This window comes from Acanthopagrus latus, chromosome 7 (assembly GCF_904848185.1).
Source record: "Acanthopagrus latus isolate v.2019 chromosome 7, fAcaLat1.1, whole genome shotgun sequence".
Classification (NCBI taxonomy): domain Eukaryota; kingdom Metazoa; phylum Chordata; class Actinopteri; order Spariformes; family Sparidae; genus Acanthopagrus; species Acanthopagrus latus.
The window spans coordinates 18,918,725-18,932,736 of NC_051045.1; the positions used below are offsets into that span (position 1 = coordinate 18,918,725).

Here is a 14,012-nt window from a genome sequence, read left to right on the forward strand (position 1 = left end):
CCAACGGTTGGGCCAGTGTGTTCCTGCCTTAACACAAACACACCTTTAGTGAAAGGCAATCGATGGCATTACACAATATTATTCAAAGTGACATGAAGAAAGTTTCCTCTTTTGCCTGTAAACAAGTAGGAGATCTCTGCTCCCAGCCTGTCTCATTTCAAAGAAGCATGTATCCTAATTCCCGTCGGAGCCTGCAAACCTGTTTGTTTCTGAGATTAGCCCTGAGCCCTTACCAAGGAGCCAGGGTCCATTTTGCGGAATGGTGTGCCCAAAATGTTTTTGTTTACCATCGCTGTCTGGATCTGCCTCCTGCTCACATTGGCCAGCTGAAAGCAGGAGGAGGTGAGCAAAAGCTCAGCCTTAATAGAACAAGAGATTAGAGAAACTGGGAGAGTTGGGATGAGGATATTCCAATAACACACTTCCTCAGCCCTTGTCAGACAGAATGGGAAACTTATCCGTGTGTGTCAGCAAACTGTGTTTACCCGGCTGCATCTGTGTATTGTATTTCTTAACCGGTGGTACATGCAGTGCTGGCTGTGGCAAGGACAGCTGATGCATCGATATCTGTTCACTCCAGCCAGTTTGCTCTTTGACATGATTCGCTGATCGTGATCATTAAGAAGCATGTATCTTCATTCCCATCGGAGATTAAGATCAAAAACCAAAGAAGCTATTGCTTTAGAGATCTATAGCAGCACTGTGACTTTGTGTAATATTTAATCAACAGAAAAATGTGCACTGTGTTTATGAACCCAAAGTATTTTTCCTTGTCGTCATTGGCAGCAGTTAAAGCTGCTGTAGGCACTGTAGCCGTTTTTAGCTAACTTCCTGTCCGTTTTGCAGTAATCAGTGCCCTCCCTCCTCTATATACATCACCACACTCACAAGAACCCTGTCTTTTTTCCAGGAAGCTCCCTTTGTCTCTTTTCTCTTTAGCGCCCCTCATTTGGGTGCCAAATCACACAAAATGACATAGTATCGCTTTAAGCTCATCAGTTTGATGATTCAATATTTAGAGACAGTATCTCACGAATAAAAGGTGTGCGGAGGTAAGCTGGCTGGTCACATGACTGAATGATGATGTAAAATATGAATAAGCCTTAAAATGTGTTTGACCACTTGCGGCATGAGCTGAAAACACAACATATACATTTCACAGAATTGTTGTGATGAACATATATGCAAAAATGTACATATTTAAACATCAAGCAGACACAGAGCCACATTAGCTTTCATTTAGACATGCCCAATATTCACTTCCTTTCAGCTTTGTGTTTGTCTCAGACTCCTGTGAAAAATATCTGGCTCTTAGCTGCTAAATGCTGCTAATGCCCCACAGTGTTGACCAGCTAGTTCCTAAGTTTGTGTATCTTCAGAGATAAGGAACTGAAGTAAGTCTCTATCACTACCACTTTGGAGATTCAGCTGGTTTGGATGAACATTTGGTGTGAAACTGGTGACCTTTGAGTTACACAACTGTCTGTGTAATCCCTCGGGGTTAGATAGAAAGTTGCTTCCCGCTGCACAGAGCTGTCTGTCTACAATCCTTCAGCTGCTCAGTATTATCCATCTTGAGATAGTTTAAACAGTGAAGTAAGACGCTGAGAATAAACAGATTAGTGCAGTGAACATAATTCTGTGTTTTCACAAGACTTGTGCCTGCTCTTTGTCTTGGGTTGACCCACTCGAGTGGAATGAGCTCATGACTCTTCTTGTTTTTGAGAAACCTTGGCACAAAGCATTTTTATTTCCACTGTTGTCTTTTACCATGTCATTACTGTCTTATCTGGATTTATAGGAACATCCTTGGGTGAGCTGAATGTCACTTAGGCTTATAAATAAAATGTATTATTATTGATATTATTATTATTATGGATTCCACTGCATTGTCAGCATTACCCTTTATTACCTGAATAACTCAAGTCTTTCATTGCCTGAATCCTGACTTACTTAGTGCTTCTTATAGTACATCCCTAACAATGACTTGTTTCAGACATGTTACACGATTCAAATGATCTGTGTAGCTGGTCTTAGAGACCTTCATTGATCGGCAACACTATCGCCTTGATGTTGTTCCTAGAACATCATAATTAATGTTGTCTCAGGACCATTATTACGACAGACGAAAGCTCTAGTGATGTAATAGCTTTGTGACTCCGGTTGGTGAGTTTCCCCCGATCATCATAATTTAAGTTGTGAAGTCAACATTTGGAGCAAGCTCTTGTGGCTGTTTGGGTTACATTAATGAATTGCACAGTAGACTGGAGTACTGCAGGAATGAGTCTTAAAACCTGGAAACGCGTCAGCAGTTTTGCTTTTCTAGTACCCAAATTGCAAGCTGTGCTACCTTTAACTTTCCAACTATAGTAGACTGATCTTTATATATTTATTTTGAATGTGTATAGTATAGTGTTGTAGGAGGCATAGAGGTGGTGATGGTGAATCATGTGACTGCGATATACTTTGTTTATGACACACATTGTTTGCTTCTGATTGCATTCATTCATCGAAAGCCATAAAAATGGTGTTCATCTGTGAGGATCTGTGTGGTTTAGGAAAAACATCATTTCACTATGTTAACCACATGTTAAAAAAGATGACTTCTTCCATGTGCATATTTTTGTGGTCTTTTTACTGAGGCTCAAAACTATGACATTAAAAAAAACCTGATTAGTCAGTTGCAATAATGATCCAGGAGCAATATTAATTATGGTGTTCAAGGAACAACATCAACATGGCGATATTAGATTGAGCTTCACTGATCACATTGGCACGCAGCTAGATAGAGCAGGACCTGTGGGCAGTTGCCAAGTTACAGTAATGCATGGGAGTAGGTCTGCGGGAGCTGTATTGTTCTTCTCATGTCACAAACCTGAGCTGCTTCATTATGTAGAACTTTCATATACACTGTGGCCATTTTGTCAAAAGCAACCCATACAGAGTCATGAAGTCGCAACCCAGCATGAGCAAATAAAAATGCTTCAATCGGGATCTGATCCTTAAAAATATCAGCTTTGGAGAACATTTTCTGGAAGATACTGGGTTGTTTAGGTTATAGTTGTGACTCATGGGAGGACGCGCACATAGTTTCTGATCTTTCTGCTCCTGTCACGTAGGATCTGCTACCCCGGTGTAAGCTTTCTATCTGTCGAAGGAGCCTGAGGGGATGTTTGGTTTCTTTCTTTGGATGCTGTCTGCAGCCTCTGCCCACAAGATGTAAGAGTGTCTGCGCCGATGGTGGTCATAAATGACACAGACGTGGTAAATGTTATGATCTTACTGGGGAACATCTCTCTCCTCAGTCTCTTCTTTCTCTGTTTTTTTCCCCAGTGGCTCCCCTCATTTCACCACCGTGTGTGTGTTTGTTATGTGGGTGTACTGTGTGCTCAGACTCTGCAGAGAAAGACGTTTTTTGCTGAGCTCCATTCTCCCTTAAGATAAGATGATCTCGATAAGAGATCAAGATACCGTTCGGCTACAAAAACCCCATTTCCTTACTCCTCCAGGGGCATTAAACCATTTCCTTTTGCTCGAAAAAAATGAAAATCAGGCAACCCAAGAATTCACATCAGCACGGCCCCGCATTACAGCATCTTTTCCACCTCATTGGCTGGCCTTTCCAGATGCTATCAATGAGCAGGTGATTTTGGTGCAGCCCATAAGTTCTGCATTGCAGAGGTATGGTCTGAATCACTAAATACAGGTTGTGGTGTCTTCAAATTGTATTTAAACTATCTGCACAGCAGCAACCCTGACTTCAAGGCAGAACCCTGACTGCTGAATGCAGGAAGTGCAAAAAATAAAATACATTCTCTATTTTATAGATAAAAGGTTCCCAATTTTGATGAGTATAACTTTTGACTTGTACCAACTATTTCTTCCCATATGAATAATGCACAATATGTGTATAGTTTACTTTCAGACTAGCGAAGATTATGATTGAACACACACAGTATTCTTGGCCCTCTACAAGACACACACAGTGATTAATTAATGAAGCATATCTTCGCGAAAAAAATGAAATAACTTACTGTATCTACATCCATGGCTGTCTGTCTGAATCCTTTTGCAGTTTTATATTACTGAAAAAATTCTATGCCCAAATTACGCTTTGGCACATTTCACTTCAATTCTATGTTAAAGGTAGGAGACACACACACTGCCCGACCATCACATCAGGAAAGGATATGAAAAACACACAGAAAATCGAATGTGAAATTGTATTTATTTTTAACATGCGGCAATAAACAACAAACTTGTTGTGTGAAGACCTAATGCTTTAGTAAACAACCTTTTCTGTATATAACCGTTTTTATCATGTCGGCTTTCATGTGTACACTTTCTACATGTTAATGTTATGCATTCTTTGCACCTTCAGAAACTGATTAGGAAAATGGGTGGAAAGTATCACAAATTTTTGCTTTTGTCAGCTACTGGAAAAAAAAGATACATCCTAAATAGTTGTCCTGTTTATGATTGTTGTCACACAATGTCTGTCTTTTGAGAATTGGCTGCAATTGTTGCAATTGGCCATATTTTCAGAGCTTGGTGGTTTTTGTACTCTTTTGTACTTTTGAATGAGAATACAAAAATGAAACTGCCATGAAAGAATTATAAGCAAAGCAAATTCTGACAAAAGTTGAATAAACCACAGCTGCATTCGGTTTCTATTGTTGACAAGAGACAAATGCCGTCCCAGTGAGTACTTCTCAATCTTGACTGCTATTGCTTGGCAACAAATTTCTGCCCCAATAAATAAAAAAAAACACAACCAGTGAGGCTTAAAAACTACTGTACACAGACCTCAGTTCTGCAACTTTTTTGCATGACTTAAGTTGAATTCAGTGACTTGGCTGCAAAAGGCCTGCTGTGTGGACAGATACTCGGCAGTAGCACAATGAAGAATGATCCCCCCCCGCACATCTCTTTTCATATGCTAATCCAAACCTCCAGCACACCCACTAATTACTGATCCTCAGTTAGCCACTGAGTCCTGATTCACTCCACTGACCAGCAGACACATTCAAAACCCCAGGAGAGAGACTTGAGCAACGGGTCGTTTATGTGATGTACACACAGACATGAATCAAGTTTACAGCTCGTGCTCATGTGTTTGGAGCTTAACTCACAATAAAGAGGTAACCACTCTTAGATGTTGAGTGTGTGGGAGGAAGATTCCAGAGTGAGTGAGAGATTTCCTGATTTCAGTTTAATTTTTATTGTTAAAAAAGCTTATTCTTAATTTAGTTTTAATTTGTGTCAGTATTAATTTAAAAAGAAAAACACATGTAAACACTAATTCAGAAAAATGCTGAATGTATTATCTGATAATCTGTCAGTTTGACAATTGGTTGACCCACATTTACAATTTATACATAAATATATACATATACACACATACAATATAGGTATGATTAAATTGTGCTCTTTATACTGAACACAATATTTGTCAAACATGTTTTTGATACTTGGATCAAATTTATGATTAATATTGGATTGATGACAAAAATGGCCAACAACATGTTTCAGGGTAAATGCAGGGTAAAATAATAAAAAAGTCATAATTTTTCAAGTTAATTCATGCTAATGTATACTTTCTATCAGAGGATGCATGGTCACATTGAGTTTCAGGCCTTTATTAACAATGTTTTTCTCCTCTTCCCACTTAATGTCACTTTAGCCGCCTGCACAGCAGCCACCTCATACTTAACACCTAGTCCCTAGGCAAAAGTGTGTACCAACATACAGTATATGCCGGTTTTCTGACAGGATACACACTCCAGAGGGAAGACAAGTGGTGTAAATGTAGGATATAAGACATATAAATAGATAAAAAAAAAACAAATCCTCTTACAAACTTGGGCACCACAGCATCTTAATTACCCACAAGGGCCCAATAGACTTTTATGACACCTGACAAGAGATGAATTTCATTAATGAACATCAAATGACTTTGGGATTATTAGCCCCCTAGTGAATGTGTGTGTGTGTGTGTATGAGTGTGTCTGTGCCTGCTCTTCCCTGTGACTAATGTATCATATGCGGCAGCAGGGTCGTCTATAAATAACAACATGATGTTCATTTACTGAGCGGGAGGGGTGACTTGTGTCTGGGCAGATGGATGAACGGGTGGAGTGTGTCTGTGTGTGTGTGTGTGTGTGTGTGTGTGTGTGTGTGTGTTGTTCCCCATCCCCTTGCTTGCATACTGGAGCGGACGGTCAGTCAGGTTTCATTTGAGACCTCAATATTTGGCCCACACACAAACTCGGAGTGCCGGAGGCTAGGATAACATTTTCTGGAGTGCATAGCAGTTCCTCTCTACCCCGGCTTGTGCAACGTGGTGGCAGATCCTTGCTCACCACATGTATGATGGGCCAGGGTGGAAGTTCACATAACCTTGAGAAACAATAACATCACAGCTGTAGGCCTCTTGCTGAGTGAGTGGGCATGCTTTGACAGCCGAATGTCAGATTATAGCTGAGAAATGCAGGATTGAGTTGGGGTGTTGGGTGGGAACCAGGGCAGTTTTCCTCCGTACCCTTGGGCCCAAAGAAAATGACTGTGGATAATTACAAGTGCTTATTTTTTTAATAACCAACAATTAGAGTCTATACTGTCGAAATGTCTTTTTAGGGCTGTGAGATTAGATACTGTGAGCATGAGAACAGATATCTTTTTCTCAGAAACTTTTAAAACTCTAGCAGTCAGCGATGTAGTGCACAGTGCTAAACTAGAAGTCTTGGGTTCATAAGTGCCCTTTAACCAGATACTTAATCTCTACCATCCACAAATAGCTGTTTGAAGCTGGTGTTGTGGCTTGTGGAGGGGAAGAAGCTCATGTCATGTCATTGTCTGAGGGAGCACAACAAGCTCTAAACACATTATTATAACATTTATTATGTATTATTTATTTATTATTTATTCAGTTTATTTACTCATCCAGCAGTCACAGAACAGTAGTATAATGGCTTAGGATCTGTGTTTTTATCAACCAGACTAATGAAAATCAAATATTTACTCTCCTTTTAGCTCTGTTTTTGGCCTCCACCAACTGCTGAGAATGTTCACCAGCTATATTTGCCGACTTTTCTGTCTGCTGTTTGCTGCTGGACTGGCAGTGTTTAGTTGGTCGACCACAGGTTTTTCACTGAAAACAGCTGTTGGCTGAAGCTGGCAACAAGGCTGTTGAGAGCAGTGAGACTGAACAATGAGAGAAAGTTTGGTGCCGTAAAAGCAAAACAATTGGCTTAAAGAGGCTAAACACTCGTAGGACTGAGGGGAACTGCAGTGATGATAGTTCTCTGTGGTTTGATACTATAAGAGACAATTTTCACATTACATGTAGTTCCGTTTTTCCATTGTGAGTATAAATGATTAATGCAGCAGCAGACAGTTCTCTGTGGCATAAAATATTCATGTCTAAATAGGCAACATTTAAAGTCAGTGTAAAGAAAACAAACCTCTCTAGTTACTATTTAATGCAACTTTCAAACGCTCTCAGTATGAAACAGTGACATCAAACACAGCAGATGTAGCTTGATAACATCATGAATTAGCGTGGGATCATGGGAGTTGCTGTCTTCACTGTAAAAGAGCCACCATTGCGATTAAAATCTATCTGACGTTCAAATGTTTTCATGATATGGTAAACCCCATTCACGGCTTCTTTCTCACATTCATCTGATGTTTCCCCAGAAATTATATTGACAGGCAACCAGATGAGATGCACCATTACCCTGAATAGAATAAATCATTTCTGTGAGTTTTAACAGTGTTGGAAACATTTGGGACTTGAGATGTAAAAGTACACAACCAAACACAGCAAAGCTCTAGCATTCTTAGACAGCTTAATGTGGAAATGTTACATATTATGTCTTTTACTCTCTGTAGTCAGGACTGTGTGGGTGTGGAGCAGAACTGATTGACATTGTTGTCTCTGCTATGATGAGCGAACTGTCTGACAGCAGTCATCAGATTATCACTCATATTGTAATATAGTTAAATTCTGATCGGTGTGTGGAAACAATGTGACAGTATGTCAAACTAAATCAAAATAAAGATCCATGTGGAGTCACCAGGAAATAAAAAAATCTGTTCAGTTCTCTATGGTTATAGTGTTTGATCTGATTCCTATTGACAACCGCGTTAACATGTGTCAGCTCTGCAGTGTCAGTATTGAGCTACTTTGGATCAATTGCAAGGCTTTTTCATCCAATAAGCATCAAGTAGCCATTCATCTCTTATTTGATTTCTCAGGCATATTTGACATTGGGCAGTAATGCCAATGTTTCAGATACAAGAAAAGCAAATGTGTTCACAACCTGATAGCTAAACAACTTGAAAAATACCCTTCGGTTGGCCTGCAAAGGGAAGAAAAAAGTATCCATGTTTCATTTACATTCTGTGATTAGCCTCTTCTGTAAACAGCTGGTGGTGACTGTATCTGGTACCTATACTTGGAGTCTCTCCCTCGTCTAATGAAAGGAGAAGAGAGGGAATGCACAACAGAACTTTAATAGAAGGGTTTGATATGAGATACAGTGAAAGATGCAGGCCTTTTTGAGACGTGGCATGTAGGTTATCGGCTGCGTCTTTCAACTATTTGTATTTCACTATCTCATCATAATTTTTCCAGTTTATTGATTATTGTAGGAGTTGCCCATCACATTTCCTTAGAATCAGCAATGATGTCTTATCCAAAGTCTTCTATGTTATTCTCCCACTGAAATATCGTGGTAATCAATATTATGTAGCCTCATTCAGATCCCTTGGCCACCACCGCCTCTTTGCTGCATTCATGCTGCTACATCAGGCCAGGAAACCTGTACTTACATCTCTCAGCTTGGTCTCATCGGCACACATTACCTCCTCTGCCAGCATGCATTTTCTTTCAGAATAAAAGCCAAAAGAGCAGCTGTTTGATATTTGATATTATAAGGAATCGGAATGACTGCAAATATCACATTATAGGATAATATCTAATATCGTGCAACATGGCGGACTCTGAGGAAGAGGACCTGCTACCTCTGTAGATATAAAAGGCTCATTATAAGATAACAAATACACAATACACATTTGTATTTTCAAATGATTGTACACCAATGAAACAAAACTTGGAAAATTGTTATTTAATACCTGCCAGTAAATCGCTGTAAATCCTACATACTGGACCTCTAATTAGTTTTTTTTTTGCCAAACAATTTTCTGTTGATCCATTTATCAGCTGGTCATGTCTACATTATTTTGGTTCATAGACCTCAAAATATTCAGTTTGGATCGAGATCCATCACAGCTAGACTCCTCTGCACACTTGAATGCATGAGCAAATATACACATTCCTTTGCTTTAGCCAGAAAAGTAAGCCGGCCTGTTCTGTTGAACTTTTCTCAAACGTTACAGTCGAGCTACAAAAATGCATTTGTTTGCAGAGGGAATACCTCACTGTGCTAGTGTGATGAAAGCTTTGTTTTCATAACCATTATTGTTTTCTCTCCACAACTGCTTCTTTGTCAAACTAATGATTTCCTTCCCTTTGTCCACGAGTCCACGGAGGGAGGTGCATGGAGAATACACAGAGAGAGAGAAAGAGGAAAAGCCCCGGAGTTTCACTGAAGTCCGTTCTCACAGGCTTAGTGACATTTCTTGCGCTTCAGTTCTGTCTAAAACACAATCCCAGAACATTACAGCAGTATCTCCACAAGACAGCTGTGCTGAGGACCTCTGACTAGCATGTGCTCATATGGTCTAGCTCGGTCCTCCCCCTTCACTTTCTCTGCAAATGGTACAGTCCATTTAAAAAGGTGCTTGTCATCTCTCAATGCTCTGTGTCCTTTCAACAGTCAGCTGCAGGGAGCACATTTCACAGGGGCAGTGCTGGCTCTCTAACACACACACGCACACACACACACACACTGGTGCTGTTACGGAACTCTTGGACACACACAGGCATGCTCGCACACTGACATACACACACACACACGTGCGCACACAAACACACACACACACATACAGACACACACACACACACACACACACACACACACACACACACACACACACACACACACACACACACACACATACACCATCTCCAAAGCAGATACACATTTCCCATGAGCCGGATGCCTCTCTTTAAGGGGAAGGACAAACTGCTTTGAGGATTTTACTTGGCTTTCTCACAAAAAAAGGAGCGAGGACAGACAGAAAAGGGAAAGAGGAGGGATTTACTCGGGGACACCTTCCTTCACAGGAAATGGTCAACTTGTCAGCATGACACCTTGTCTGGATTCCCCTCTCCTCCTCAGGCAAAAATCCTGAAAATGATGGATGACAACAAGCAGTTGGCCCAGCGCATCGATGGGGCCATTCAGTCCGCCAGCCAGGAGGTGACCAACCTGCGCTCGGAGCTGAGCGCCACCAGCCGCAGACTGGCCGAGCTGGGGGCATCCGAGTCTGCCAGCATGCTGGAGACCCTGCAGCACAACCACAACGGTAGGAGAGCCGATCGGAGAGTGGAGCGAGACTAACTGTGTGCTGGAAAGCTGTGAACATTTGTAGAAGGATGAGTGTACTCTGATCCAGCTGTGTCTAATCTTTCAGTGTGTGTGCCCAAGTGTATTTTTATGCACATGTGTGTGGATGACGTCCAAGAGTGAGTAGGAAAAAAAAAAACTCCCTGTCCGTGGGAATAAGTGCATATTTGAAAGTCAGTGAGTGGATGAGTTAAACAAAAGAGGTGAGGGGTTTCTACTGGCTTGTGTCCACTCTCAGTTCTCCCACAAATCCCCTCTCATGTTGAATAATTAACCTCCTGAACCTTTAAGAGAGGGTAGTGCTGCACTTTAGTAAGGGCAGAGTGGGTAAAGTTACAACCTCCTTTCACTCTCGGGCACTCTCTGTCTGCCAGTTCCTTCGGTTCTCCCTTAACTGGGCAATGGATCTGTGTCTCTTGAGGAGGAAGGGAAAGGGGGGTGGTTTTAGGGTTGCTGTGGGTTACTGTTACCGAGAGCTGTTTGAATGGCTGCCCAGTCTGTAGAATGCTGTCCCCTGTGTCCGCTGTGTGTGTGTGTGTCTTTGTGTGTGTGTGCCGCAGCTGCTCTGTTTGCCCCTTTTCCAACTTTTCTTACAGTCAGTTTGACACATAGATAGGTAACAGATGTGTGTGTGTGTGTGTTTTTTTTTTGCGCTTGTGTACATGCATAAGCATGGGTGGCTGCATTAGCATGCGTGCTCATGGACTGTCATGTCCTTTCAACTTTTGGCACACGTACCCTCACACTCCTCCTGTTTCCATAGCAGTCAGCTGGTACAGTGGATACACTGGGAGCACTCTGCTCCAAACCCATACATCTGTCATACGCTTCCAAGATCAAGCCCGCTGAAAAGTCTGCTGCATTTCCTCTCTCATGATCACAAGGAAAAAGTGCCGGCTAACTTTCCCTATACAGTGACAGAGAGTTATTAAGTCCTCAGTTGACCCCTGCAGTGTTTTTGTGAAGAGGAAATGTGAACGCATGCTGCCTTACACAGCTGGTCAGGAACAGTTTGGTCATGTGTCAGCATTGTTTTTCAATGGACTGCCCCTGTCGCTTTGTTTTTCAGTTATTTCTTTCTGTGTGTGTGTGTGTGTGTGTGTGTGCCTTGCGGTATCCCTTTAACCCCGATGCACACTCACACTCCTGCTGTTTCCATAGCAGTGTGTGTGCCAGCGTGAGTGACGACAAGCATTCCTCCGGGAGGGTTTGAGCACTGATGTCATTGTCCCCCATAGCTGCTTCACTGCTCAGCTGAAATTATGCCCGAGATGTGAATGTTCAGTGCTGGAATCACTGCAGAATCATCTGTAGAGTGGCTTGACAAAGCTCACATGAATGCCACATTAACATCAGAAAAATACTTTTTTCACTGGTCCATTCTTAAAATGTTCGCAGCTCGTCTGAAATGACACACTTTCAGAAACCGGCAGCTATCTGCAGGTTTCTCTTGAGATGGATTTTGTCAGACATAATTGTCTAGAAATGCGGTGCGAAGTGCTTCTGAGTGCTCCTTTTTTCAACATCAAAAAAATGACACGCATGTCCTTTTGATACTGAAGATACATGGTTTTGATTCCCGCTTTTGTTTGGCCTGCACATCTTCCCACCTCATTGTGTCTCTGTCAATAAGTCTTTTTTTTTCCAGCTTCACACCCACCCCTTGCAGTCTTTGCTCAACTCCCTTTCTCTCCTCCTAGCTGTTCTTTACAAGCCTAGGGTGTATAATAGAAACGGCTGGGGATAGGGGGATTAGGTAATTTATCACCACTGGCTGTGTTGGGAAGAGATGTGTGTGCTAGGGGTTGCTGGTTCATTGCGCAGCCGGCAGTGTGGGAGTCCTGAGGGAAACTGTGTTGGAGGTGCTACCTGGCACTTCGCTATCAGCAGCACTAACCTTGCTAGCAGGCTAGCTTACCTTAATTGCATTTCTACTGCCTGGGGATTTACATTTGCGTGTTGCATTCTTCCCAGTAAGAGCAAAAATTAAGAGCAAATGGGAGTACGTCATGTATTATCTTTTTGCAGTTGAGGTTTCCTCTCACAATTGTTTCTAAAACACACATAAACACATACAGATCCAGCCTCCACTTATCTCTCTCAAACCATCTTGCACCCTGTCTATCCTTTGAGCTCACTCATATCTTCTTGCGGTAGTTCAAGAGCTTCCCCCTGGACTTAAATGGACCACATTTTTTGCTTTGTTGTGGCGCTGAGGGGCTGCTTATGTAGAGAAGTGCTGAGCAGCCATAAAACTGAATCAAAACTTTGCCTTTGGCCCCAATTCATGCCTTTTTCATGTTGTGTTTGTGTATGGGAGAAAATGTCACTTTCAGCTCCATTCTGAAAAGTGGTAAAGCAAATGAGAAGCCCATTGTAGCGATGTGTCTGCCGCTTTCTGATAGTCGTTTAACTGAAGGTATTTTGAAGTGTATTTTATTTTACCGTCATCGTGTTTCAGTAATGGTTGCAGCAGATGAGAAGGTTTTAGAATAAAATGCATCTTACAGCCCATTTAATAGAGGTGCATAATGCTGCAAAAAACTCTTCTATCTGCAGTCTGCAGTTTGTGTGTGACAGGCATAGTCAAACAATTGGTCACACTACATCCACTGTGGCTACCTTGAGTCAATCTAGTGCAGCCAACACAGAGCTGCTGCAAAGTTTGTACCAAAACGTGACTGTGTGATGTTCACATCAAACTGGTTGGGTTTATTTTTGTATTCTACACAGACAATCAACAGTGTTAGAGTGTTAGAATTTACATTTTTCCAACATGTTATACTTGCTGTGTCAGATTTAGTCAGTCCAACTTTGACACATCCTCAATACAGTTAGCAGCAGTCTGTAAAGGTCCGGCTATTTCCAGGGCTTTCAGCAAAATCTCAGGGGAGGACATTTGCTATGTGGTCATGGTTATGGCTTCTATTCGTCATCTCTTGACCTGAGATGTTATCAGCAGTTGTATTGTTGCTTTTAAGCGCTGCTAAAATACACTAAAATGCACATAATCATATAATAGATACACATTCAACATTTATCTTCTCATCCTATCAAATTAAAGATGGCTTTATTATGCTAGCATTCATGATAGCATTCATGGAGACAAAGACGGCCTAGAAATACTGGTAGCCATTATTGTCATCATACAACAGCTATTATATTTGTTTCTGTTACAATTCTGCTTCTGTTTCGACTCATATTTCTACATTTTGAGATGACATGTCTTTAGCTTAATGTCTGTTCCACTGAAACAAGTTATGTGACTTAACGAGCTAGCGTGTATTAGCCAGCCAATCATCTTCATTTCCCTGTAAGGTGGACCAATGTTGAAAAACGGTTATTTAGCATCTACTGTTGTGAAAATGTTTCACTCTTTAATGACTCTGTACATTGCATTGTTTTGCGTTAAGGCTGAGTCGACCAGCCAATACTCTTTGCATAAATTACAGATATCATCAATTTGCCTTTCTATAT

At 41.4% G+C, this 14,012-nt stretch overlaps 1 protein-coding gene across 6 annotated transcripts in view; it reads left to right on the forward strand.

Annotated features, from left to right (window-relative positions):
* The window catches only part of LOC119023356 (kazrin-like), a 171,366-nt gene that overhangs the window by 52,927 nt on the left and 104,427 nt on the right, over positions 1-14,012 (forward strand). For 5 of the 6 annotated variants that reach the window (XM_037105205.1, XM_037105208.1, XM_037105209.1 and 2 more), the window contains one exon: positions 10,308-10,494. The exons of the other annotated variant lie outside the window; for it this stretch is intronic. In XM_037105205.1, the coding sequence (XP_036961100.1) occupies positions 10,308-10,494 (187 nt within the window). The remainder of the gene's footprint in view (positions 1-10,307; positions 10,495-14,012) is intronic. 6 annotated transcript variants of the gene reach the window in all.